This window comes from Carassius auratus, chromosome 33, assembly GCF_003368295.1.
Source record: "Carassius auratus strain Wakin chromosome 33, ASM336829v1, whole genome shotgun sequence".
Taxonomy (NCBI): domain Eukaryota; kingdom Metazoa; phylum Chordata; class Actinopteri; order Cypriniformes; family Cyprinidae; genus Carassius; species Carassius auratus.
Window position 1 is genome coordinate 2,404,487 of NC_039275.1, and position 27,826 is coordinate 2,432,312.

Genomic DNA, 27,826 nt, shown 5'->3' on the forward strand with positions numbered 1-27,826 from the left:
CACATGATAGGTAAAAATGTATAGCCTGAATACATTGTAAGTCGCTTTGGATAAAAGCATCTGCTAAATGCATACATTTAATTTTTTTTTTTATGTTTATAATTACATTACACTAATGTCAAATAGCACTTTATCTCACAAATAAAATATATGAATTATAATGTTATAAAAAAAGCTTCAATATTGGAAAATTAATTTTTATTTTGTATGACTATGACAATATGAATATGTAATAGTAATAATGAATTTAATCAAATAGTAGTGCTACTACTACTACTATTATTAATAATAATAAAATAGTAATAATATGTCTTGGTTAGACTTCTTTAGACTTCATCAACTCAGTAATAATAATAATAATAATAGTAATTATTATTATCATACTAATTAATATTATTGAAAATAATCTTGCTGTTAATAGTACAATTTTATTTTTGACGTTTATTATTAAGACTATACATGTGTATACATATGTATACATATATATATATGTATATCTTTGGAGATTTAAGAATTACAAAAAAAAAACATTAGACTGAAAGATTGACGACAAAATTTCAGATTTACATGAATTGTATAGTTTTATATATGAGGCACTTGCTGAAAAATCTTCTCAGATGCAGCTGGATTTTTAACGCTTGGGTTGCTGAAAGCTGTCTAAAGGTTTATTGCTATTGTTAAGGGAGACCGTAGGGTGCTTTAAATGCAGTCCTGAGTTTTACAATCACTTGTTTAGACCCAAAGAGGCCATATACTTCATCCACTCAGTAGCCCCCGATAGTTCCTGTTGTTGTTTCTCCAAAAGATGCCGACACACGGCCTGCAAAAGGCTGATTTCCCGGGCAATTCACCAAGAGTTTCCTTAAAACAACTTTCAATGCTGTTTGAGTGCTTACTTGTTTCCAGAGAGGTGCTTGTGGTGTAAATACAGCCGTTTGCCCCGGTGCAGATGAGGGAGGGGCCGTGCTCTGGAATTTATTGAAGGGGGAGGGGCATTGTGTTGTTAAACGAATATCCCCAAATGACCCACCCAAACAAGAGCCCTGTAATCATGTAGCGTTTGTGTTTAGTGGAGATGCTGACGGGAGAAGAGAGAAGGGGCACAGGCAGTAATGAATGCAGATAGAGAGGGGGCGGATGGGGAGGAGGGGTGCGCAGACGTTATGGCCCATGGGGGTCGTGGGTATTGAGTGGGACCCTGGATTAAGAGCACTGGGGTTAAACTGCAGCGGGCCGCGTGTCTCTGCACGGATCCAGTGGGTTTGACCCAGTAAGAGAGAAAATAGTTTTTCAGCAGGACTGCATAAAGAACGAACAGAAGGTGTGGGAATAATAGATTTATAAAGGTCACTATCACATCATTGTGTCAGCATGCAAAATACATTAAGTGACTTCACTCCCAGTCTCTTGTAATAATTTAAAAAATCCATATTTGTCTCTTTTTTTTTTTTTTTTTTTGGACATACACAATTTTATCTTTTGATGTAGAGATGGACAGATAATGGGTTTGATCAATATTTTCCACACTTTTATATCTATTGTATTATTGATTATTCCTCTTACTTGTGTGTGCATGAATCTTATTCAAAATATGATTCTCATTATTATATTTTATATAATAACATAATAAAAATCTTATTATTTTTATTATGATTAATATTATTTTATATAATATAATGTAGAATTCTATTGTAGAATTCTATTATTTGTCCTTTAATTGTAATATTAGAATTTCTTATATATATATATATATATATATATACACACACACACACACACACACACACACATATATATATATATATATATATATATATATATATACTTTATAATTAATCATTTTCATAATTTTATATAGATTATTATAACTATATCTAAATATTTTGTCATTCTTTAAATAGTTTAAATATATAAAAACAATAAAATTTCTATTTTTAACTAAAACATTTTATTATTATCTTAAGTTTCTTAATGTTCTATATTTTCTTGATGTAGTATAATGATTAGTTATTATTGTTAGTTATTATCTGCTTATTGTTTATTGTTATTATGGGTCACAATAAACATTATCAAGTCTCTTCTTTAAAATACCATGTTCTCCAAGTGTTCGGATAAATATTGAGGCTTATTTATCTGATAGCATCTTTGTACCATGCTTTCACCAAAGTACAACTACGGTCTTTTTGTAAGAGCAGCCCTCAGGTCTCATTGACATCAGCTCTGGTGTGGTCCACGTTTGTTTCACTTGAACAGGTTTTGATTGGAGACCAAATGGAAATGTCCATGTTTTCCCAATGGGCTGTGGTGTGCATGTGTTTCTCAGATGAGCCCCTCTGTGTCTTGACCTGATACTGTGGTGTCTGTCAGCACCCTGGAGGAAACCAATGCAAAATCACTTAAGATTTGTTCTGTGGTGAGTCACGGGTTACAGAAAGATCTGGGCAAAAGAAGAAATTGTGGAAAAAAGCAGACTTCCTGATAAAACAAACATTGACAAATCATGAATAAGAAATAAGGTCAGTGAAAGGAAGAAATCGCCTCTTCATTTCTCTCTCTCTCTCTCTCTCTAAGCTGCATCTGTGTTTCATTTTACTCCTATGTCTGGCAACAGATGAAGCCTCTTACGGTTTTGAATCTGATGTACTTCCCCTCTCAAATTAAAGACTGAAGGAAGTAACGTTCCCAGACCGCACCGCTAAACCTCACACCACGACAGGAACGACAAGATAAAACCTGACCTGCTCACATTTTCAAATAGAGCTACAAAATGAATCAAATGGATCATGCTTTTATCAGAACTACACTGGAAAAAATATTGTAGAAACATTTTTTGCTCAGAAAGTTTCACAAACAATTAACATCATTTATTATCATTAACTTACATCATAATGCCACTTTAGGGTTTTTAAAATATTTAAAGTCCCTTAAAGGGATAATTCACCCAAAAATGAAAATATTCTGTCATTAATTACTAACCCTTATGTTGTTCCAAACCTGTAAGACCTCCGTTCATCTTCAGAACACAAATTAAGATATATTTGATGAAATCTGAGAGCTTTCTGACCATACATAATTGAATACTATTGTTGCACATAAGAAAACAAATTTTTTTTATTCAATATTCAATAATTTCTTCTCTATCGTGTCATGGGGCAGTCACACTGCACTTTTCTCTCCATTGACTTCCATTCATACGCATGCGAATGCATCAGACCGGAAACGCAAGCTTATGCGAAAAATTTCGCATTTCGCTGCATTCCAAAGTTCAAGTTTGGTGAACTCTGACCTGCGAATTCGCATCACGTGAAGATGTGGAACCAGTAGAAGATCGATACGTCACTGCATGACCTCTCTGTACAGAAATTCAAAAATGAAGGAAGCGCTATATAACTTTAGCTGTAGAGCAGCGTCCTATTTTATATAAAATATATATATATATATATATATAAAAGAAGCTGTATGTCAACAGGAAACAGGAACAGATGATACATTTTAATGAGGACGTTTTATAATTTTTTATTGCTTAGGGTATCTTGCTCCCAACCCATATTCGCAGCGGCGTCCGAAATATTTTCGCACGTTTAAAGTCTAGTGTGACCGCGCCTTCAGTCAGACATTTTATTTGTACTTTAGGCCCCGTCCACACAGAGACGGAGCTTACCCCAATCCGATCTTTTTTTTCCTCGTCTCAAGAAATATCCACGTCCACACGAAACCGCAAAATGATGTAGTATACATGCCAGACCAGTATGTGGCGTTGTAATTCTGCCACAGAGATACACTAAAAACAGAGAAGAAGACTTGGACTATGCTCATAAACCTTGCGCGTGGTACACAAACGAACATGGAACAATACATTTATTAATCAGTGTTAATGTTAGTTAATAAAAAGACAATCGTTCAGTGTTTGTTCGTGTTTTTGTTGCTGTTACGTGACGCAGAGGTGGGAGACGTGGGCTGATGACGTCATCGTTTCAGATCACGGATTAGCCGTCCAGACGAAAACGCAAAGACGGCGTTTTCAAATTTATCCACTCTGGGACCCGGTTTCAAAAAATAGCGGTTTCACCTTTCGAAAACGTCGGATCCGTGTGGACGAAACGCCTATCCGATAAAAAATTTGTGCGTATTCACAGAAACGCGTCTCCGTGTGGACGGGGCCTTAGTCAGTGTCTTTGTACATCGCATCCATTGCCGCTGACACCAAATCCAAGCCAAGAAGGGCCATGTTGAAGTTTCCAAACGGCGGATAAGATATACACTGAATTTCAGATTAGCGTGGGAGCTAATTGCATTCTTGGGTGGTTAGACCACTTTGATCAGGTCTGGGTTTGGCTCAGATGGGCTGGGAAGGCCACATGCTGACAGCTGTGGCACACTGCCCACAAAAGCCTCATGGAGTGAAGGAAGACCATCCTGGTTTTATTTTAGCTCTTTTCCCATCCCCGTCTGATTTAGTCGAGGCACGTGAGAAGAATCAGTCAATGTTTCCATGACAGGGAATTTAATCATGCAATAATGTTGTCATAATGTTTCAACAATGTTTTGATTTTGCATTAAATTATCCCTGACTCTAAATCTCATATAAATCTTCAAATCAAAAGCAGTTTCATTCCCCGTATCTAAACACGACATGCAGTCTCCTCATTCAGCACATCTCCTCCCCCAACTCATCAGCTATTCACCGATTAACTCTTTCATCACCAGATCTATTCAAAGGCAAAGTCGCGTTACCTTTGCTTGACCTTTGGTTTACACTGGTTTTGGTTTCGCATTTCTTACATTCCTCAACTTAAGTCTAGGTAACTTCAAGTGTTTAATCAGCAGCATGAAACAATGGTAAAAAAAATGTAGACTGAAGACTTTGAGTTTACCCTGAAACCTGTCTTTCTGCTCCGACTGAACAGGTGTAGTCTTCCTGCAAAAAAAAGAGCAAAGAAACTAGGGATATCATGTTCCCAGAGTCCAAGAAGAAGAAGAACTGCATCAAACAAAGACATGGGTTTAATCTGGGGCATCAAGAAACCAGATCAGACCAATTTTACGCCGCGGGTCTGTGGTATTGGGATCACCATGCTTGGCTTCTCCTCCACTGGGAGATTTTATACATGCTTTTAACTCCTGAAACTACAAACGGGTAACCGGAGGTGGACATCATGCATTAAAAATACAGAATAAAACTATTAACTAAAGCTAATCATAGAAAAATTTATTGGCTGGAGTCATAAATTGCTATGCATTGCTAGGCCAAAGCCTGTTTGTAATATCTTTTGATTCTTTTGAATTACATATTAAGTTTTTTTTTTTACTAATCATAATATCATATACAATGTACACTACTATTCAAAAGTTTGGGGTCAGTAATTTTGGCTGCTGGTGTCCAAATTCAGAAAGGATGTGTTGAATTGATCAAAAACGACATGAAAGACATTTATGATGTTACAAAAGATTTATATTTCAAATGCTTTCTGTTTATCAAAGAATCCTGAAACAAATACATCATGGTTTCCAGCGCCACTTTTTTCAGTCAGAAATGAAATGTGAGCAGTATATTTTCATGATTTCTGAAGTTCATGTGACACTGAAGACTGGAGGAATGATGCTGAAAACTCGGCTTTGACTCACTGGAATAATAACGATTTTAAAATAAATTACAGTAATGCTAATCAAATAAATGCAACCTTAGTGAGAAAAAGAGTCTTAAAAAATAATGAAAAAAAACATATGTTTGCACCTGAGACACTTTTGTTTGAACTTTTACATGGATTTTTCTCTAGCCAATCATTTACTAGCACATGCACATTAAGACATTCCAAAGCTCTGAATCTGCATTATATGTTACTAACTGACATCTAGAGCCATTTAAAGGGTTTCCCAATAATCCGTGCTGGTCGTTTAGCAATGGCTGGTTGAAACAGGTGGCAGTACAATGTTTGCTCTATCGATCTGTGCCTTCGGGGCACAAGCATTAGCCCCTGTGTCTGTACCTCAGTCGGATCTGTGGGATGAGGGCTAAAGCCTGCCAGACGGAGACCAACAAGGACAGCGTTAACTGTAATCTATCCCACGACAAAGAGCTATTCATAGAGGCTTCGAGAGATTATAGTGGCTGAAGGGGGGGCAGCAAAAGGGGGTTAGAAGCTGATAGGGCAGGGGATCCGTTCACCCCCTAAATCTAGACGTGTGATTGTATTCAAATCTAAACACATCCCATAATGCAGCAGGGCCCTGTCATCCACCAACTCACACAAAAAAAACAAGTTCAATGCCTTTCTCAACACAATCTGTGGTTCTCCATAGGAGCCATGTGTTTTTTTGTGACACATTCAGACTGAACGTGACGGCGAGGGTCGCAGGGCTTTCCGTTGGCCACAGACAATAGAGAGGTTATCCCTTCAATTTAGCAGAGAGGGATGGAAAAGATCAGCATGAACAAGACAAAACGGGACAGATAGAGTAGGCTAAACTAAACTGAACGCTCCGTGTTTGCTTTCCACAGCCGGACAGCGGAAGAGGCCACCCGCAGTGAGCACTTTTTTAGGGGATGGCCAGATGGGGACAGTGATAATCTCAGGATGCCACCAAAAGGTTCACAGTTTGGCTGGTGATAGATGTTATAAATACACTGTGAAAGCAAACAGCAATTTCCTCTATTTACAGACATTCAAAAGTAAACACGTTTTAGAAAATAATTCGCCAGTTATACATTTTATTTCATTATTTTATTTTATTATTATCTATTTAATTTTCTATTTATTTTTTATATATTTTATAGTTTTTATCTAATATTATGATATATAGATAATCTATATAATAATATGTTTTATTTAAATATGATGTAATATTTAAAATGTTAATTTGACACTATTTATATTTTATTTTAAATATTAAATTGTTCATTTAAATGTATTAATGTTATTTGTTTATCATTTAAAAATGTTGTTAATATTTCAAATGTTAATATTTATGTAATTTAATAATGACATCAGTAATTATTAATAATATAAAAAATCATAATAAATATTCATGATTAAACATTTTTTTTTAAATCAGAGTTATTATAGCTTATTATAGTTATTATATTATAACTAAAACTAAAACGGTAAAACATTTTTTGTTACTTAAAATAAAATCAACCTTAACTTGAAAAGAAAAATCTTATTTAAGCTAGTTGGTCATATTTTTCTGTTTCATTTAGTTTAGCTAATAACTAAAACTGAAATAAAAAAAATAATGAAAAATACCGGTATATGGACATTTACAAAAAAAAAAAAAAAAAATTACAAAAGTGCAACACAATTGCTAAAACTTAAATTAAAATTAAAAACAGAAAAAGATATTTAAAATATTAATAAAAACTATAGTTGCATCTTAGTGAAACTAAAGTTACACCAATTACATAATGATGATATATTTATTTGTTTTTATTTTTTTTTTTATTTTTTTTTATTATTATTATTGTTCGTTACTAGCAAAGGATTTGCAACCATGTTTGTTCTTGTAGTTTAAATCGGCCAACCAGTGTTATCTTTGTTATTTTCCTGCAAATATGGCTCACAATACATACCATTAAAAAATGTTTTAAAGTAAAATCATTGTTTTTCATTGATAGGGTTTGAGGGATCTCTACAATCTAAACAAACACATACTTGTCGCTCTTTGAAATTTTATAGTAAAGTGTTCTGATAGTATGTGTGGACACTGAATTATTATTCTAATTTAAACAAAAAATCGTGGTTGTTTTAGTTCAGTGGGGTGGCCCATGATTTTCCCTTGGAGCTGCTTTATGTTCATAGCAGCACATTCTCTCTTGTCGTTGAAAAATGACTCGTCCAACAGTTTTCAAAGGAGACGAAACATGTCCCACAGTACCCTGGGGTGAAGTGAGGAGGAGAGTTTCAGTGCTGTATGCCGAGGGAGTTCAGGGCCAGGGGCTTTTGAAAAGCCCATGTCAGAATCCCAGAACCACGTGGAGAAGATCTTTTGGCTGGCTCATGTACCACCCACAAGCAGAGAACCTGACTGCTGCTCATATGAGCTGCGTATTACCCTCCAGTGAACATCAGCTAGACTCAGTAACGTGTGATTACAGAGCAGTGGGAAAACATTTGAACAAAGCAGTACGCCAATCAAGGCCATGCATTATTATGATCTCTACAGCAGTGTAATAAAGCACACAGACACACAAAAGTGTGTGCATATTGGCTTATCCAATCAGATTATTGCGAAAAAAAAAAAAAAACTTTTGGAATCCGCAGACTCTGATTAGTCGCTGGGGTCCTTCTGGCCGACCATCATCTAAGTATTGACCCGTGTGCAATCGTGGACATGTCTGGAGGTAAATCTTTGGAGGTTTGAGGAGTTCAAGGGTCACCGACTGCTGTTGAGGGTTCATCATTGATCCAGAACGACCTTCTTTGGAATTCACGTTATGCACTTGTGACAGTAATTAAATTTTTGTTCATCAATAACTTGCCCTGTGGGAGCATTAAGAGCCCATTCCTGTAGAGATGTCTAATATTTGTCAAAATAATCAAGAGATTATATCATGACAGTGAGTTTAATTGCATTAGATGTTGTGCACTTACTGTTTCCGTCACGTGTTTTGTATTTTTAAGGCCTGCGGGTACAAAGCAAGGCAGCCTTGCACATTTCAACCCAAACAGACCCGCATCTGTCACTCAAAGTCATTGTCTCAGTTCAAATAAAAACACACTTTCTTCTCTCTCTCTCTCTCTCTCTCTAACTCTCTGTAATTCACTCTCACGCGTTTCTCGACCCTTTCATCCACTTAAATCAAAACACGCTTTTCTTTTTTCCCCACGTGTAATCTTTTAAAATCACCAGCACAAACGTTTCCCCGTGACCCGCCCCTCCCTCCCTCCCTCCCTCACTGTGTTTTTGCCCCATTGGGTTTCTACAGCAACTGAATTCAAATCCAAACTCCCACCCCAAGGTTCCATCGCTATGGAAACCTGAGAGAATTAAAAGGGTGGAGGGGGTGTTCCATTCTGTTCTCATTGATGGGCAAACATTCCGTGGCGGGAAAGAATTCAGTGTCCAATAACCATGAGTGTTGGTTGACAACCGCACAGTCACTGTGTGTGCTTTCCCGCATATGTGTGTGTGTGTGCATATAAATTTGTTTAATGTTTAATTGACTGTATGCAAGTCCATTTAGTGCTTTTCTATGCCCTAAAGCATCAGGCAAAGCAACTGGACATTGCAGGAATAGAAAGGAGAGAGACAGCAGCATAAATTTGTGGAATATCCACCACACCTGGCCTGTTTTAGCTTCTCTCCTGCATTAATAAGCACCCTCGCTCTCTGACTCGGATCAGAGGAACCTTTTAATGACAGTAAACACACACCGGCTGCCGCTCTATAAAAAAAAGAATGCTTCTGAAGGATGAGGTCAGACAATTACTATATATGCAAAATCACTTCCACAGCTTCAGCTCTGAGATTAGACCGGGCTTAGTTGTTACTCGTAGTTAGTCATTTTATATTGGATGGCGCGGGTTTGAAAAATAAGCCCTCAGGTTGTGACTTTTGCTCGATTGATTGTTATTCGGTTCCTGTTCAATGCAGCAGTCACCTGCTGGGGAAATGAGTCTATGTGTAGCAGTCAGGATTGCTATTTTGGTGTTGCTAAGAGGTTGCTATTTTTGGATTTATGGTTACAGTTACACTACTGTTCAAAATAAATATACACTTTTATTCAGCAAAGATGTATTATGTATCATTTATAGCACTACAAAAGATTTCGGTTTCAAATAAATTCTGTTCTTTTGAACGGTCTGTTGATCAAGAAACCGAAAAATTGGGAACAAACAAAATATAAAACAGCACAGCTGTTTTGACAACAGCATTAATAATAATCAGAAATATTAGAATGATTTCTGAATGATCGTTTGACACTGAAGACTGGAGGAATAATGCTGAAAATACAGCTGCGCATCACAGATCATATTTCACTGTTACTATTTTTATTGGATTTTTAATCAAATAAATGCAGCCTTAGTAAGAATGCGAAACTTATAAATAATAATAATAATAAAAAATAAAAGTTTACCCAGAATTATATAGCAGCACTGTTTTCAACTTTGTTTATAAGATTTTATTTATTTTTTACAGCAAATTACAATATTAAAATCAGCACATTAATTGCTGTTGTCTATTCATCTTTGCATCACAAAAATAAATTACATTTTAAAATATATTTAAATAGAAAACAGTAATATATTTCACTGCTTAATTTGTAGTATTGATTTAGTAAATGCAGCTTTGGTGAGCAGAAGAGACTTCTTTATCTCAGATGTTTCTCCTAAAATTAATTCTATTTGTGTGTTTTTATTTAATTTGTGTCTATTTGATTACTTGTTTTGTTTTAGGTACATAGTTATCCTTCAGTAACCGCTATAAAAGTGAACGTGGATAACAGCTCAGATCATTTGATAAGAATTGTTTGAGTTCAGAATGAGAAGATCTCTGACTTTTGATTGCAGACTTTGGCTGTTGAATCCCAGTATTGTCTGAAAACAACTGAGATATCAAAATAGATCTCATCTGTGGGGTTTCTCTCCTAAAGGCACTCTAGATGTGATGCCAAGCAAACATTTGATAAAAGATAAAGGATAGGATATGTCTGGATAGGCCATCAGTTCTTCAGTAAATTGTCCTGGTATGGTTTTCATACTCTACATGGGGAGCTTGGCTTCCTTTCAAACTTCAACCACTGTTTCCAGCAAAGAGGAAACACACTCACAGCCGCCTTCCACTGCGTTGTCAGTGTGTCATCGTTTACAACCCTGGAATTCAGAGAAAAAAAAAAAAAAAAAAGCTGAATAAAAGTAGAGGGAGAGATCGAGGTTGAAAAACCAGACTCCCGTAACCAGACAACACACATATCATGTTTCAAAGAGTTGCTAGTATTAGATGAAACTGCTTCTAGGGCTTTGAAACTGATTATTGTGTCTGTGTGCTCCATTCATATCATATTTCAATAACCATTGCAGGTTTGTGGGATTGTTTTTGCTTGGAGGAAAACAGCTGACCATGAGATGTTCAGATTTGTGCGGAGCTGATATTTTCTTTGTCTCTATGATCTACTGAATTGTGCATTGCATTAATTAATTATATTGCATGAATATATCTGGTAATTTATGTAAAATAGTAATCAAGCATACAAATTTTACTTGGTGGTCAAAAGAATTGGTGAATTTGTTTTTTTGGGGTTTTTTTTAGGCCATAACGATGTTCTGTTTTAAACACTGGGTTCTGAATAACTTTGAATTCCAGACACTCATCTGTATTAATTTCGGGGATAATACATGAAATACTTCATTGGCTTGTGAAGTAACAGGGCTGCAATAATCTCATTTGGAGTTGCATTGGTGGTTTCAGGTATGCATGTGGTTTTTGGAATACAAAGGGCAGCAGTTTTAAATTTATGTTTTATGCATTTGGCAGATGCTTTTATTCCCCCCAAAAAACATACATTGCATTTAAGGTACACATTTTTATTAAGTTCACATATTTCCTGGGAATCAAAACCCATGAGGTGCTAGCATTTGCTCTAATGTTTGAGCTGCCGTTTTGTGTGCTTTCTTTTTCTTTATCTCATTTCTGAAAATACTTCTGAATAACTCTTGTCTCTCTGATTTCCGGGGCAGGTCGTGTGTCCCTGAGCCGTGGCGCGTCTCTTCTGGTGGATGAGTTGACTCTGGAGGATGAGGGCTGGTTTGAGTGTCGGATTCTCCTGCTGGATAGAACCACAGATGAGTTTCAGAACGGCACCTGGAACTTCCTGTCCATCTCAGGTGGGATAAGACAATTATTTCTTTTTATCCAGTTGTTTAAGGGGTGTGTTTAATGGCTTTGCATGTCAAAACCTTAAAGTTTCATAACATTTTACTGCTTTCAGTCATTTTACATGCTTTTACACTAAATGTCAATTTGATTTTCAGTGTATGTGTATGTCCATCAAGTTCCAAATATAATTTTTACTCCAATATTTAACCATTTTTTGTTAAATTTCCTGCAACATTAATTGTACTGTTACACAGCATACAGGTCAATTATAGTTAGATAAAACTAGAACCATAAAACCATAAAAATGTTACTTGAAATGACTGAAATTAAACTGAAATTACATGTATAGAAAAACTTTAACTTATTTTATTTCCGCTAGTTTGCATGGCAATATTTCTCATTTTCATTTTGTTTAACTTGATGTACTAAAATAACTAAAACTGAAGTAAAAATGAATTAAACCTTAAGCAAAATACAATAAAAATGACAAAATACATAACACAAATACTTAAACTAACTAAAATTAACATTAAAGTAGAAAAAATGCTATTACAATCTAATTCAAAATCCTAAAATCTATAATTATAACACTGATGTCTGGATGTAAATGCTGATATCACTGATATAAATGCACCCAAAACCAACCATATGTTATATTCCAGTTGTGTTACTTAATCTTTAAAATGAATCTTGTGTCAATTAAGTTCCATAGAAATTGGGAGCATGCATTTTTTTAAGAGAATGTATATTTTATGATGGTGCTTTTATGTTTCATGTTCATGTTACTGGCATCCTAATGCATTGTGTTACTCCTACAAAAAGGATTAAACTTTTGACTAAAGCAGCATCTGGAGCTCATGTGAAAGCTTTGTTGCAGTGAATAAGTGAGAATTGCATAATCCTGTCTCGTTTTTCATGACACATATGTCAATGTCTGATGCAGATGATGTTTGTTCTGATATCAGCAGAACTCATGCAATAGGCTTTAAGAATCAGCCTCTCTCCAGACTGGCTTTTAGCATCTGATGGTGTTTCTGTAGAATGGACAGAAACTCACACTCGCAGAAATCTCTCCTTTCGCCCATTATATGCACAGTGTCAGCTTACAGTGGTTCTTTGTTTATGAGTGTGCATGTGTTGACAGTGTTATGGGGACATATGTTTTTTTTTGTTGTGTTTAGAGATTTTTCAGCACTTGCAAATTATCACTTATTTTAAGTGTTTATTTCTGTATATATTTATTTCTGTATTTTTTTTTTGTTTTATTTTAATATTTTGATGAACTTGGATGTTTTTTTATGGTTTTTATGTCTGTTGTAGCTCCTCCGATGTTCATAAAGACTCCTCCTGCCTTTCTGGAGGTCATGTTGGGTGAATCTCTCACCCTCCACTGTGTTGCTCATGGAAACCCCAAACCCACCATCATCTGGAGAAAAGATGATAGTGATGCTGAAAAACAAGAAGCAATTCAGGTACACAGAGCTTGTTAGTTGATAGGTCATTAATAAAGATCATTGAATGTCAGCATGAAGTCCAAAACGACCCTGTTTGCTTTCTTAATACATGTTTTAAGTCTTATTGTGAATGATGCATAAATCCCTCCCCCTGCAACTAGCTATGTGCATTTTGATATATAACAAGCTTTGCATTGTTCAGTTTTTTATAAAATCCAATCTAGATTCTTTTCCACATTGATTATCCTGTTTTACTCCGAAATACATTGTGTTACGGAAGCACAATCACTTGTTAATCTTGTTTCATGCTGACTTGTGTGTAGAGTTCACTTTGGGCTGTTCACATTTTCCTTATTCCTCATCTCGTTTACCACCTAAACATTAATTTCCCCCACCAGGTACTCAATGAAACCTTGTCTTTAAGCACGGTTACCAGGGAAACGACAGGACTATATAAGTGTCACGTATCCAACTCAGAAGGGAACCTAACCCACACCACCCAGCTGCAGGTCAAAGGTCAGTTAAACACCACGTCTTTCTCCACGTGGGTGAGGAAACTCAGCAGCATTAAATCAAAATAGGCTTGCAGGGTATTAACGTTTAAGCAGTGTTGGGTATGAGAACACTGGTATCTTAGGTGGACTTGGATTTGTGTGTAAATTGAATAACCTTAATCTTGAGTTCATATGGTTTGCAACTGGCTTGGTTCACATTGAGAACTGTTGCAGCTTCCAGATCAGACAGTTAGAACTTTTCAGCTGTGCAACTGTCACTTTAAATCAGAGCATTTCGCTGTAAATGTGTATATGATGTGCACTGAGAAAGATGTGCACTTTAAGAAAATAAAATGAAGAACAATGTTTGCTGCAAAGTGGATGCATTGCCATTTAGTTTTTTCATCTGTCATCTTCTGAACAGCAACAGAATGCGGTGTATGTTTGAAGTCTGCAAAAAATAAATATCTCGCATATGTCTTATACACAGCATAAGTAGAATAACTAACTATTCTGGCAAACTGTCAACAAGCAAACACTGCCCTCTTTTGGTGGTAGAGCTTTAGCACAATGCAAATTGACACTTAAGCCTAAATCTCATTCGTGAATAAAGAACCTCCTTGGATCTGAATGCCTGTCAAAGCTGGCTTGCATGCATGCTTTTACACTTCCATCTCACATGCATGGTCTCTTGCATTCAACCAGGTCCACCAATTATCATCATTCCCCCTGAGGACGCCACCATGAACATGTCCCAGGATGCAATTCTGCAATGCCAAGCAGAAGCGTATCCTTCTAACCTCACGTATGAGTGGTGGAAACAAGGACAAAATGTGTATCACATGGAGTAAGTGACCGGAATACTAACTTGAAATGTATAACAATATCATGTGGCTCACTTGAATACTTGATTCTGATTGGTCAACCGCAGTGTCTGGTATTTTTGCAATTTTTGTTTGCCCCTCAGTTGAATACATATTAATGTTCACAGAATTCTGAAATCACGGGTGAAAATACTTGTGGATGGGACCCTCCTCATTTCGGGTCTAATCCCTGAGGACTCTGGGAATTATACCTGCACACCCACCAATGGTCTAATGACTCCGCCCTCTGCGTCCGCCTACCTCAAAGTTAAACGTGAGTGCTTTGCAAATTGCTGGTTCTAGATTCTTTATATTTTTTTAATAATCAAATCATGTAAACTATGTAAAAAGGCTAGAGAAGTTTAAAGGTTCAAATTATACCAAATACCAAATGAAAGATTAAAAACCTGACTCTGCTAAAGATCCAGCACGAGTGGTACGAATGCCCCGTGAGACTTATCTGCCCTCGGGAAAGGGTGGAAAGATCACATGCCCAGTTCAAGCCGAGCCCCCTGTGCTGTATGTTAATTGGACCAAAGATGGAGCGTCCTTGGATCTGGAGCAGGTACATTATTGAATGTTTACAACATCAAACATCTCACTGTGACCCATATAAGAACATTTTATATACTTCTTCTTGATTGCTTAGTATCCAGGATGGATGGTCAACTCTGAAGGCTCAGTGTTCATAACCGCAGCCAATGATGATGCAGTGGGCATGTACACCTGTACAGCCTATAACAGTTACGGGACCATGGGCCAATCAGAACCTACCAAAGTTATCCTGAAGGTGAGCACCATATATCAAAAATGGAAAATACTTTGGCACATGTTTATATAGGTTGCCATTTACTCATAAATGTCACCACATATTGAAATGCATTATTAATGAATGACCTGACACTGAATGCTGACACCATTTCTCTTGTTTGCAATCTGGTGATGTGCACAGGACCCCCCTTCTTTCCGTGTCTTGCCTCGTGCCGAGTACCTACAAGAAGTAGGCAGGGAGCTGGTGATACCCTGTCAGTCTCAGGGAGATCCCACCCCTAACATCACATGGAATAAGGTAAGGTTAACAAAATATTTAAAAATCCAATAGCTTTCAGTGTGTTTCAGCTCGGTGATGTATGAAATGTGTGTATATCAGCTAAATAAGAAAAAAGCATATACTGTATGTATTTACAGGCATTGACTAAACGCCTCGGATGCTGGTTCAGTCTCTTTTTGATTCTTTATCATCTACTCTAGGTTGGTCCATCCCCTCGCTCTCCATTTACAGTCTTATCCAATGGCTCTTTGGCCCTGCGTCCGCTTAGTAAGGACCACCAGGGGACATGGGAGTGTCTTGCCTCCAACCATGTGGCCACTGTCAGTGCTTCAACAACAATTTTAGTGCTAGGTGAGAGGAACAGTGAATAGATGCCCGTCAATAAAAAAGAACCCTCATGTACCTATAGAAAATCAAATGAGACCGACATTAAATGTAGTATCTGCTTTGTCTTCTTCAGGCACAAGTCCCCATGCTGTTACCTCCTTGTCTGTGGATCCAGGGTTTACTCAGGCCAATGTGTCCTGGGAGCCGGGCTTTGATGGAGGATACACACAGAAATTTACTGTTTGGTTAGCCACTTAAAATTGAATGCATCTGCAGCATTAGATAAATTGTTTTGTACATTGTACTAAAGATGTCATGAGTAACAGTGCCCCTTCAGTGCATGGGACTGACTCAGTTCAATATTTGATCTCTCTCCATATCAGGGTAAAGCCCACTGTAAGAGGCAAGCATGCATGGGCTTCAGTTCCTGTGCCAACATCCAAAACCTCCTTGCTGGTGACGGGTCTGCAAGCTGCGACTAGTTACCAGTTCAGCGTTCTTGCTCAAAACAAGTTGGGCTCTGGCCCCTTCAGTGAGATTGTCACCATCAGGACACTGGGTCAGTATTTTTTGTACATTATTTACAAACTATGCACTTTATGAGGTCATCCACCTCATAGCACAAACCCAGATCAAACTTTTTATAGTAATTTTCAATTAGAGTTGGCACTAAAATCTGCATGACAATGACCCTCCTGGCCAGCATTTGAGGATCTCTCTTATACATGGGAAAGATTAGCCTATATGTCCCCCTTCCTCAAATCTTGCCCTGGAGGTCCAATGCACTGCAGAGTTTAGCTCCAGCCCTGCGATTTTCGAATGATCCCAAAGACATTGACTGGCATTGATTAGCATGCTCAGGTGTGCTTGATTAGGGTTAGAGCTAAACTCTGCAGGAAAGTGGATCTCGAGGTCCAGATTTGAGGATCTCTGCTATATGTAGTTCTTTTTCAGATCTTTATTCTTTTTTGATTAAAAACATTCCCTGGTTGGCTTTAACGTTATTCTAAACCTTTGGGCCAAGATGTATGATTTAGCATGCTGAGGTAAAACCTTGTGTTTTTTTTACAATGCAGCACCTCCAACAGAAGCTCCCACGGTGGTAACCACCATTACTGTGTTGTCCCCTCCTACCTTGCTATCAGCCAATCGTACATCACTGGGTGTGTTGTTGCAATGGTTGCCACCTCTAGAAGAGTCTCCTCCATTAACTTCATTTGTACTTCAAGCAAAGCGGGGAAAGGGAGAGTGGATCACTATAGACAGAGAGATTGCTGTCAATGTGACTGAACTGATTGTACATGGACTTGCGAAGGTAAAATGTGTGAAATATTGCAGCTTGATGTTGAATGAACCTATTCTTTGCCATTTGTATTCACTTGATGGGTGATTTACTTTTTTTTGTGTGTTTCCACAGTACTCAAACTATGAGCTGCGCCTTTTGTCTTGTAGAGACAAACAAGTCAGTGTGCCCAGTGACTCAGTTGTCATCTCTACTGAAGGTGAGGTGAACTCTTATTTTTATTTTGATATAATATTAACATTTTCTCAGGCCCCATGAAGCTGGTGAAAACTACAGATTTAATGAATAATGTGGACTTTTTAATATGTTTTAGTGATAAATTAAGAGTTCAAGAAATCAGTAGTATAATATGTTTATTGATTTAATATATTATTAATAGATAACATTTCATGTGTGACCTTAAGGTATGGATATGTATCCATCAGCGCCTAGTATCCTGGCCTTTGTTCCTGAGCCCCTGTTGGCTGGTGTGATTGGAGGCATGTGTTTCCTGTTTGTTGCCATCATCCTCTCTTTGGTGACAGCTTGTGTTATGAACAGTAGAAGGAGACAACGGAGAAGGAAAAAGAGAGATGGTAAAAGCAGTGATAAAATGTACAGGGTCATTGTTATGGTATTGAAAATGATTATTTTGTTCAACTGAAATTACAGCACTACAAACACATTTTGAAGCTTTTTGCATGCTCAAAGTTATTTTGAGCTGCAGCATTCAGATACATGGGTTATGTAATTAAACAAATGTTTATGTACAGTTAGCAATGATTTGACGCCATTTCATATCAATTGCTGTGACATTCAGTGCCTCAGAGACTGATACATGACATATTTTAATTAATGTATTTGTTCTCAGACGTCAGTGGTGTAGTTATCCATTGCATCTGTTTATGTTGAGGGTGTTTTTGTTTTTGTCACTTCATCTTATGACTCATTATTTGTGGCATGATATGAACTTTACACCCTCCCCACCATTTCAGATATCCCCTCTGCCATCCAGAAGAGTTCATCTCCACAGTAAGTGTCCATCTTTTCAACGCATGTATCAATCCTAAGCTTCTTCATCTTTGTCACTGTACAGCAATTGGCTTTTGAAATGGCAACCTGAAGGGATGAAGTCTTCCTGTCTTCCTTCCTTAAATGTTCTCTTGTATTTTTTTTCTCCTAAGAGTTCACTCGCCTTCTGACAGTCCCAACAGTGTGCTGAAGTTAAAGCTATGCCCTCCCTTAAACTTCTTCCCAAATTCATCCTCTTATGATCGTACAGACGGTTCCTCTTTTGATAAAGGCAGCCGCACTGAGTACCAGGATCAGAGAAAACAGCTTCTGTCCTCATCCTCTCCACCTCCACACTACACCCAGTTTGAGAGCCACTTTGGGGGATCTCCATCAACCACATCTGCTATTGAGTCCATTTCGAGAAGTCCTGATGGACGCTTTGTTATCCAACCAGTCCTAGAAATCCCCACACCAACCCACGTAAAAAAAAAACTCAAAAAGGAGAACAATGGATCGTTTAAAGAGTCCAACCAGTCAAAACCTGTTAGATCAGAGAGGGATAGACGGGGAAAGTTCCCTTCAGCATTGACAGTGGACTCTCCAGGTCCAGAAAGACCTCCTCACTCCCCAGGCAGAGTGAAGGCAATGGCCAGGAACTTCTCCCGTCATGGCTGTTTCTACTCTGATGATGAGCAGGGTTGCTCTGATGCATTGTTGGAAAGGGCCAGCTTTTATTCTGACTGTAGTGAAAAAAGGACAAGTGACTCACTAAAAAAATACCGGAGTGCCAGTCATAGGGAGGACATCCTTCCAAGCAGGAGAGATCAAGCTTTGGAGAGAGAGAGGCTGCTCCATCAGGAACATTACCACCCCATCAATGGAGACAGCCAGCTGACAGAGCCCAGCAATATGATTACTCAACTGGATGGTGAAAGAGAAAGGGACAACTTAGGCAAATGTTTAAAGTTAGTGAAGGAACGGGAGCAAATGGAGAGGCAGTTAGAACACTACACGTCCAGCAGAAGGGCACAGGCACATGAGCGAGAACAGAGGCGGGCAAACTCTGCAAGTCCTTTACGAAAATCGACAGGTGTTGAGTCTGAAGACCCTATTTGGAAGCCCCAAGACATCCATTTAAGGCAAAAAACTCGGCCCAGCAGCCTGGCCCAGCGTGTATCGGACTATAGAAGGGGCTGTTATTTCGGCAACACCAGCAGTCCCATGGACAGACTTCCCTCTTTATCTTCCACATACATCCAGTGGGACATAAGCCCGGTGACGTCCCCCACCAGCCAGGTGCCCGTGCAGAGCCTGTCTGAAGGGAACACACCTCGCTCACTCTACCCTAATACACTTCAACAAGGCAGTGCCAATGTAGAAGATTCAGTGGCAGCAGATGTTTCTCATTCACCAGCAACACAATATACCTCTCTCTCAATTTTCTCTCCTACCAGGGACATACCCTCTCACAGTAGAACAGACCTCAGTGGGCCACACTCTAGACACCTGGAGAGTCACCTGGAAGAGGAGCAGGAGCTGCCCAACAGTACTTTAGTTGAGGAAGGATGGTTGCAAGAAAGAAAATTTGAAAAAGAGGCTCCAGCATTTAGATCAGTATCCTCTGCTCACTTGAGTCCTCAACCATCTGAGCTGCACCAAGTGGTGGCAGGAGAAGATATAGAGACTGGTCCTGACCAACATTACTTTGATCCCAGTAGTCAAAGTGTTACAGACATGGAGGAAGTAAGGGCTGTTCAAAAAGACAGACTGAGTCGTAATCCATCAGGCTGTTCTACATTGCCCTATGATCATCAGAAAGTAGGAGCAAAGGGAAAAGTCATAGTAAATGATGATTTCAGTTCCATATTGCCTAACAGCGAACAAGAGAAAGAGATTATCAGGGCTCGATCCAGAAAGAGTGACAAATGTGTCTTCAGTGAAAGCCCTAGTCGGATATCACCCCTGACCTTGTTGGAAAATGAGGCAGAAAGTGATCAGTCAAATTTCTCAGAATCAATTAAATATAAGCTTGCTCCTCAACCAGCCCGGATGTCCCCACTGCAGACAAGCACTATCCTGGAATACCTAAGTCTTCCGGGTTTCATTGAAATGAGTGTAGATGATCCTGTAGAAGTAACTGAGTCTTTGGAATCTGCTGAACCAACTGTCGAGGCAGAAACTGGGATACTGTTAAGAGATAAGCCTGACGTTGTGCCCAAAAGTTGGGAAAAACATGGTCAGGACCACTCTGAGACCAATATTAGTCAGCACAATGGGGCTGTTCATGAGCCTTGCACCCTCAACATTCCTGTAGAACATGATAAACCTGGAAGTATTCCAGTTTCTGAACCATGTTCACAATTAGAGGCAAGAGATACCTGTGATAAATCAGGTACCTCAGACACAAGCAATAAAGGTTTCTCACCATCTAAACAACAGGAAAAGAGTTCTCATCCTTTGCTTTCTCAGAGTTCAGGGTCTCAAAAACAAGAATTTTATCAACGTGCCACAGCACAGACTTTATTTAACACAGCTAAAAGCATTGCAGCAATAGTTTCCAAATGTCCAGACTCTACATCTGAACAATATCAAAGGGCTCAGAATCAGGGTGACCAAACAAACATGATATCCTCAAGGATCTATCAGGCTCCTGTGCCTTTCATGAAGAAATCAGTCAGCATTGGTCCCTGTAGGACCCTTTCTGGAGTTGGGCAACCACATCCTTTCCTAAAAAAGTCCATTAGTTTAGGTTCTAGAGGGGAACATTTAGAGAATCCTAGAACTTATGTCTCTGAGACCTGCTACAAAGACGAATTTCCCCATCCAGACATAAGGCTCAAATCATACAGTCTGGGTCGTACTCCTGCACATTACTATCCCATGTCCGGTTCATCATGGCGAGGGACAGTGCACTTTCAGCCTCTTACCAACTACAGTCTAGAGAGACGTCAGCATTTTGATAGAGCTGACATGCAGCCCCTCTACCACATACCTGGTCCCTCAGCCCCAGATCCATCACAACACATGGAATCATCCCTTCCTTCCAGGAGGAAATCAGATCCACGTCGACAGGGAACGGTTTTTCCAGATTCCTCTAGTTGGCCTCTGTCTTGTCAGGAAACACTCAGGTCAGTTCAGCATAAGTATGTCCCACAAGACCCCTCAAGACATTTTGGCCCTACCAGGCCAGTGGCCAGGGTGGACTACCTGTATCCTGCAGAACCAAGAATGGGTCCCCCAAGGCCTTTCCTACCCAGAGGTTACAGCTGGCCCTCACCATATCTTACATCCTTCCCCCCGACGAGAGCAAGACTTTCCGAGACAGGTGGACAAAGGGATGGGTGCAACTAGGGGTTTCACAGAGACAGAAGGCCGAGATATAAGAGGTGATGGGGGCAGAGCCAGTTACGCTAGCCAGAGCAGTGGAAGGGGTAGTGTGGGACCGTATGGACACCTACGGCAGTCTCTCTCTATCACCCCAACCTTACTCAGCTCGCCAGAGACTACCGAGGAGAGTGAGATGCACAGGGCCGACAAAGATGTGAGAGAACAGAGGTCCAAAAGGTGAAGCTGACACACAAATGCATGAGGCTGTTACCCATTTCTTGTTTTGTTTTGTACAATTTAACATCACTGTCCTCTTGTACGTCTCACTGTGTATTGTTGCATATGTGTGTGTCTAGAAGAAATACCTCAGTAGATGAGAGTTACGAGTGGGATGCTGTCGAATGCTCTGTGGATCCCGACACACTGGAGGCCATGAAGATGGAGCGGCCCCATGCAGGTTTTGGTCGAGGCAGAGAGTTCAGGCAAGATCACCCCCGCTCCACTACTGGCCTCCAGGACTTCCAGAGTAAACGTAAGAACTTCATCCTTCACCTCTTTGAGCATGTTTGGTCATTCCCCACACCAAATGTAATGCCAAATGAAGTTTCCCTTGAACTGAACCAGTTTAACTTTACCCATCCTGCTCAATTTATCTTCCTTATCCTCCTCCTGCTCCTTTCCTCTACTCTCAGGCCTGTACTCCGTAAGCCCTCCCTTAGTATCCCACCCTCCTCGGCACCGGTACAGTCATTCCCTTAGTGAGGCCCGCTTCAATGCCCTGAGACAGGAGTTCCAGGAGTACCGCAGAGCCCAGCAATTCTGCTCCCAAGACTCCTGCATCCCCCCTGACCCAGACTCTGACTCCAGCTCCGCTCTTCTTTGAGAACCTTACCTTGGTCCGTTACCTCCCTTTAATTTCTTTGATCTATAATATCCATATTGATCTTTAACTTGTTTTAACTTAGGCTATCTGCATAATACTTCACTTTGTAGGCACTATAAAAACTTAATTTTTGATTTGTAATAGCATCGCTTAGAACTTCATTTGAACAACTTTAAAGGCAATTTTCTCAGTATTTAGATTTTTTTTGCACCCTCGGATTCCAGATATTCAAATAGTTGTATCTCGACCAAATATTGTCCTATCCTAACAAATCATACATCAATGGAAAGCTCATTTATTTATCTTTCAGATGATGTGTACATCTCAATTTTGAGAAATTGACCCTTATGACTGGTTTTGTGGTCCATAGTCACACACACACACACACACACACACACATGTTGGTATATGTGGTTTATGGGGACTCTCCATAGGTGTAATGGGTTTTATTCTGTACAAACTGTATTTTCTATTGCCCTACCCCAACCCTACACCTAAACCTAATCCTCACAGGAAACTTTGTGCATTTTTGGATTTTCAAAATAACTAATTCTGTATGATTTATAAGCGTTTTGAATTACGGGGACACTAAAAATGTCCTCATAAACCACCTCCTCATTGTAATACCTGTGTCATACCCATGTCATTATACAAATTTGTGTCCTCATTAACCACACACACACACACATACACACACACACACACACACACACACACACACACACACACATATATATAACATATAAGATTCTGAAAGGGATATATTCACATTGTGTTAGCAGACATGTATAAAATGGCTTGCTTATTCCCATGGTAAATTCAATGCAAACCCAATGTTTATTTGTTGTATCTCTTGTAGGTAACTAACTACAATCCCTGTGTTTATATTTCCAGCGCATCCCAAGAAAGAAGACAAATTGGTTGCAAACCAAACAAATCATGAGAAAGCAAAGGATTCAGACTTGAATATCCTTGAGTAGCTTTGACATATACATCCTGTAGTAAAATAAAAAGCATTGCCATTATGCTGTAAAGGTGCATTCAGTTTCTAATGGTTTTTCTAAATCTGTCTGGACTAAAAGATAAGGATACAGAAGTACAGTTTTCAAAACTAATTAGAAGAGTTTTGGTACAGATTTTCTATCTGAAATAAATATCCATTGTGGATAATGCACATGCTGGAAAAGAACTGTACTTCCAAAGGGTTTTATTACATTCTCCAATCAGCAGAACCAAAACAACAGTATAGCATGAAGTCTGCTTTGACAATCAGATACTGCAGCTAAGGAAACCTATTTTAAGCAACTGAAATATATAATGTTATATTTTACATATACATGAGTGCATGTATATCTGAATATAATGTTGCTGTTGCATATTTGTTTGCTCCATTGAGCTACAACCCTTTGTCATTTTCATTTTGGTCAAGTCCCAAATTCTGTTATAACTTAAATAGAAAATTCAGTGCCAATTTTGAGTAAAGAAGCTTAGACTCTTTTATACTCAGACTGTCCTCACAATTTATTTTTACTCTTTACTTTTTTTACTAACTTTCCAAAAAAGAAAAATATTTGCAGCCAGTTTTCTTCTATAATTCTTCTATAGCTGTTTCACTTGAATACAAAGAACTCTGAATGACATTGAAATGGATATTTAAAATGGCTGAATCAAAAAAATCCATATCTGACTCTTTGTCAGTCTGTGCTTAGAGTTGTAAATAGTTTAACTTTTCGTTTTTCATTTTGTACAACTGTTAATGGATGTTTCGACAACATGAACCTGTCTTATATTTAAGATACTGCTGTATATTTTCGTAATGCATTTAAAGGTTTCTTGACATTTTTGAAAATGATTTTAAAGTTTTGTTTAAAAAATAGTGTTTTATATATTCTCATGTATATATACATATATTTTAATAAATGTTTTCACTCATTTTTGTATGTTTGTGAAATAAAATGTCCCACTAAAATGTCGTTAGATTTTCAGTTATTTACTATCATCTATTCATGTAGAGTGGGAGAAAAGGTCTATGCTAAATTATACATAGTACAACACAGGAGTTGCATTATATGCTTTTATTTATTTGCTCTCTGTATGTCCACATAATAGCGGATTCGGGTCAACCTAAAGTTAAGTGTGAAAGCTTTCTGGTGTCTTTCTTGCACCTCACGGAGATCACTTGGCAGTCATGCGCATGACGTGCTTGACCATGTTCCCGATGCCATCAAAGATGTAATGGTAGTGATAGTCAGTCTCCCACATGAAGGTTGGAGTGCTGATCACCTTGTTCTTCTCATCCACATAGGCCTCGTGAAATGGGCGGTTAAGGGAAAAATCATGTTTTACACCTTAAAAAATGAATAATACGTAAAAAAAAATTGTAAAAAATGAAAGTGAAAGGATATGTAAGGTTCACGGGTGTTGTGACGGGCCCCCATGCTCTTGACCGCCTGCACCATGGTGGTGTTGGGCCAGCGGCCCCAGCGGCTGCTCTCGTCACGTTCGTAACCCATCGTTACTTCCAGATTGGGCAGCACTCGGCACGCCAAGAGAGGAGCCATGCTGGACAGACTGAGCCAAAGACACAGCAGGATTCAGGTCAGTTGAAAAACATTTAAACAATTGAACTGAATCCTACAAGTGAAAATGCTTCTATTTTCCATTTTCCTGATTTAAAGCAACTGTGTGTAGCTTGTAAATTTTTTTAACTTTGGAGCCCCCTACAATTAAGTGAGTGGAATTCAAGGTTGTAATTACAGAAGATGATAGGTAAAGCGATAGGTTTTTTTTGTATACCCGCAAACTTAGTCCAAGAAAAGACATGTGGTGCATTTGTCATTACTAGAATATATATATTATAGGATTTATAAAAATTTAGGTGAAGCAAGAACATTTGTCCCTCTATACCCAACAGTGATCAGTGTCACTAATTTGATTAGTGACCTAGAAATGGTGCAGAGTCTTACATAGTTGTCATCGCCCCAATTGTATGTAATATAAAACAGGATTAAATTCAGATCTTATATTCACAGTTTTAATATTTTAGAGTCATATACCCAATGGGCTTGCGAGCGCGGTGGAAGTCCTTCATGATTCTTTCCACATCATTATTCAGCTTGCAGTCTTTCCCATCTTTGCTGAAGGTGGACCTGTTCATGAAATAAAAAGTAAGCAAAAAATTTGTATAATTATTGTACATTTAAACATGACGTGAGAAAGAGAAATGAAGAATGAAAAATACATTTTTCTTCCCCCGAATCAACCCTACACTTCTTGAAACCTTGGTACTTTCTCACTTCAGATCTTCATCTTCTAAAGGTGCTGAAGTGTAATTAGGCTCTCTGAAACCGGATTGGGCTCAGACGCGGATTAGTCTCATCCTTTATTCCCACTTAGCCTTAACCAATTGTTTGCTAATAGTGAAACATGATAAGAGGATTTTCACTCCAGGAATAGAGATAGATCTGGGGTGACTGATAGTCAAAAGGCCAATCCGCACATAATCTGAGGGTCATCAAACTTTAAGTATGTTTAGATGGACTCCATAGTGACTCTTGATGGTCTATATTAATATCTCGCCTGTCAATGCACTTCTGTTGGCATGGATTTCTTTTCAATAACACTTATATTTGCATTAGCATTCATCAGCTAAAAGACTGTCTCTCTCACAGGTTCTTGACTATCCCGTGGCCTCCAGGGAAGATGACGGCGTCAAAGCTGCTGACGTCCAGTTTGGACAGATCGTTCATCTGCATCGTGCCCTGACCATGGCTGAATCTTGCAGACTCCATCATCATGTTCCTGTGGAGAGAGAACTGTTTGGTATCAGATGGTACTTTAAAATATACTTTAATAGGAACGATCACTACAATCATGTAATGCTCTTGCAAAAAATCCCATGCAGCACATGCAAAAAGCAATGACATGATGTTTCCTTGGTACTTTTATTTGTTATAGTTACACAAGATGAGTGAAGTGCGCAGAATGGGAATATGAAAGGTTGTGTAAATCGTATATTTAATGTTATATTTCATTTTAATGATGTCTACCTGTTGTCACTTGATGAGGGCTGCATCTTCATGTGGTCCATGACGTGCATTTGCTGCTGGTTTGGGGCAAAGATCTGAAAACGGGCTCCATTACGGCTCAAATGGTACATGGTGCTTCAAAGAGATAGGGCGTTATTTATTAATGATATTTTCAAGGATACTTGCTTCGGATTAGTCAATTAAAGCATTTAACAGTCAAAATATTGTAAACTCAGGCATTGAAATAAACCAGGTAACCAAGATAATTAATTTCAGGCAAAAAATATTTTTATAAGGTTATTTTATAACCTCATTTGCAAATTGTATTTTCTTGATTTAGTCAGAAATATGACAAAATGACTGATTCATTCTGTTTTTTTTTCTGTTTTTTTTTTTTTTTTTTTTTTTTTTTTTTTTTGGTTTAACACAAATATATTTCTCAAAGGGGAACCAAAACTAAATGTAATCTCAGTCTTATCTGACACAGCTGGCTTGGAAAGTAAATGTGGCAACACTACAATAAGGTTTCATTTGTAAACATTAGTTAACATGAACTAAGAATTAACCATACTTTTATTGCACTTATTATTCTTAGTTAATGTTAATCTCATCATTTACTACTGCATTATTACAGTAACTTAATGCACTGGACTAACATGAATATTTGTAACTAATATTATTAAATGTTGTAAAATTGATTGCTCATTGTTAGTTTATGTTAAGACCTTATTGTAAAGGGAGCTTGTTTTAAGGATTCTTCTATTTTATTGATAATTGCTAAAAATAATGATCTTTTGAAGTGCACACTGGTGAATACTTACTATGCAGCCTCATGGATGTCAGTCCCGTCCCACCAACCACAGCCCGAGAAAACCTTCAAAAGCAAATCCAGTTACAAATTCAGAACCAATCAGAGACTATATCTTTCAGCGAACAATTAAATCAAGCCTGAATGCTTCCATTTTTGAATGCATCTTTATTTTAATGCACCAGTTTATTTGTTTGGAGCATCTGATGTTCTTACCACAGCGACGTTGGTGTTGCCCCAGTTGCCCCAGTCTCCCCCATGATGCATCAGGCAGGCGGGTTGGCGCACCAGCATGGCTGCGGCCTGCTTGGCGAGGTGTGCCCGTGAAGCCAACATGATCACACTGCTGAGTTTACAACACAGAGATCAACCGCTAGAGAGCTGTGCAGACTGAACTCAGTGTGCCCAATCCTGCAGCAGATGAAGCTCAGCTCTTTTATACTAATGTTGAATGTGAGACGTCACTCTGTAAGCTATGCTT

At 38.4% G+C, this 27,826-nt stretch overlaps 2 protein-coding genes across 4 annotated transcripts in view; one reads left to right on the forward strand and one right to left on the reverse strand.

Moving 5' to 3' along the window:
* LOC113052708 (uncharacterized) overlaps positions 1-21,799 on the forward strand; it is a 34,688-nt gene extending 12,889 nt beyond the window's left edge. For 2 of the 3 annotated variants that reach the window (XM_026217118.1, XM_026217119.1), the window contains 16 exons: positions 11,676-11,822; positions 13,135-13,286; positions 13,667-13,784; positions 14,468-14,609; positions 14,754-14,899; positions 15,048-15,190; positions 15,275-15,415; positions 15,578-15,694; positions 15,877-16,027; positions 16,137-16,248; positions 16,387-16,562; positions 17,080-17,318; positions 17,421-17,505; positions 17,711-17,881; positions 18,281-18,317; positions 18,470-21,799. In XM_026217118.1, coding sequence (XP_026072903.1) covers positions 11,676-11,822; positions 13,135-13,286; positions 13,667-13,784; positions 14,468-14,609; positions 14,754-14,899; positions 15,048-15,190; positions 15,275-15,415; positions 15,578-15,694; positions 15,877-16,027; positions 16,137-16,248; positions 16,387-16,562; positions 17,080-17,318; positions 17,421-17,505; positions 17,711-17,881; positions 18,281-18,317; positions 18,470-21,650 — 5,258 coding nt within the window. In that variant the 3' untranslated portion in view covers positions 21,651-21,799. The remainder of the gene's footprint in view (positions 1-11,675; positions 11,823-13,134; positions 13,287-13,666; positions 13,785-14,467; positions 14,610-14,753; positions 14,900-15,047; positions 15,191-15,274; positions 15,416-15,577; positions 15,695-15,876; positions 16,028-16,136; positions 16,249-16,386; positions 16,563-17,079; positions 17,319-17,420; positions 17,506-17,710; positions 17,882-18,280; positions 18,318-18,469) is intronic. The other variant, XM_026217120.1, reaches the window with a different exon arrangement.
* Positions 21,800-24,569: 2,770 nt separating this feature from the next.
* Positions 24,570-27,681, reverse strand: LOC113052710 (glutamine amidotransferase-like class 1 domain-containing protein 3A, mitochondrial). Its single transcript, XM_026217122.1, has 7 exons — positions 27,562-27,681; positions 27,359-27,411; positions 26,559-26,672; positions 26,179-26,310; positions 25,566-25,658; positions 24,915-25,080; positions 24,570-24,819 (listed from the first exon to the last, which is right to left on the reverse strand). The coding sequence occupies exons 1-7, from the start codon at positions 27,679-27,681 to the stop codon at positions 24,685-24,687; spliced, it is 813 nt and encodes a 270-aa protein (XP_026072907.1). The 3' UTR covers positions 24,570-24,684.
* Between the last annotated feature and the right edge of the window lie 145 nt (positions 27,682-27,826).

Excerpts from the sequence above, each read along its gene's own strand:
- LOC113052710 (XM_026217122.1), bottom strand. The coding sequence starts at position 27,681 with ATGTTGGCTTCACGGGCACACCTCGCCAAGCAGGCCGCAGCCATGCTG. Across the intron at positions 27,412-27,561 it reads GCAACACCAACGTCGCTGTG|GTTTTCTCGGGCTGTGGTTG; the intron begins GTAAGAACATCA and ends TTGCTTTTGAAG. Across the intron at positions 24,820-24,914 it reads ACAACACCCGTGAACCTTAC|GAGGCCTATGTGGATGAGAA; the intron begins ATATCCTTTCAC and ends CGCCCATTTCAC.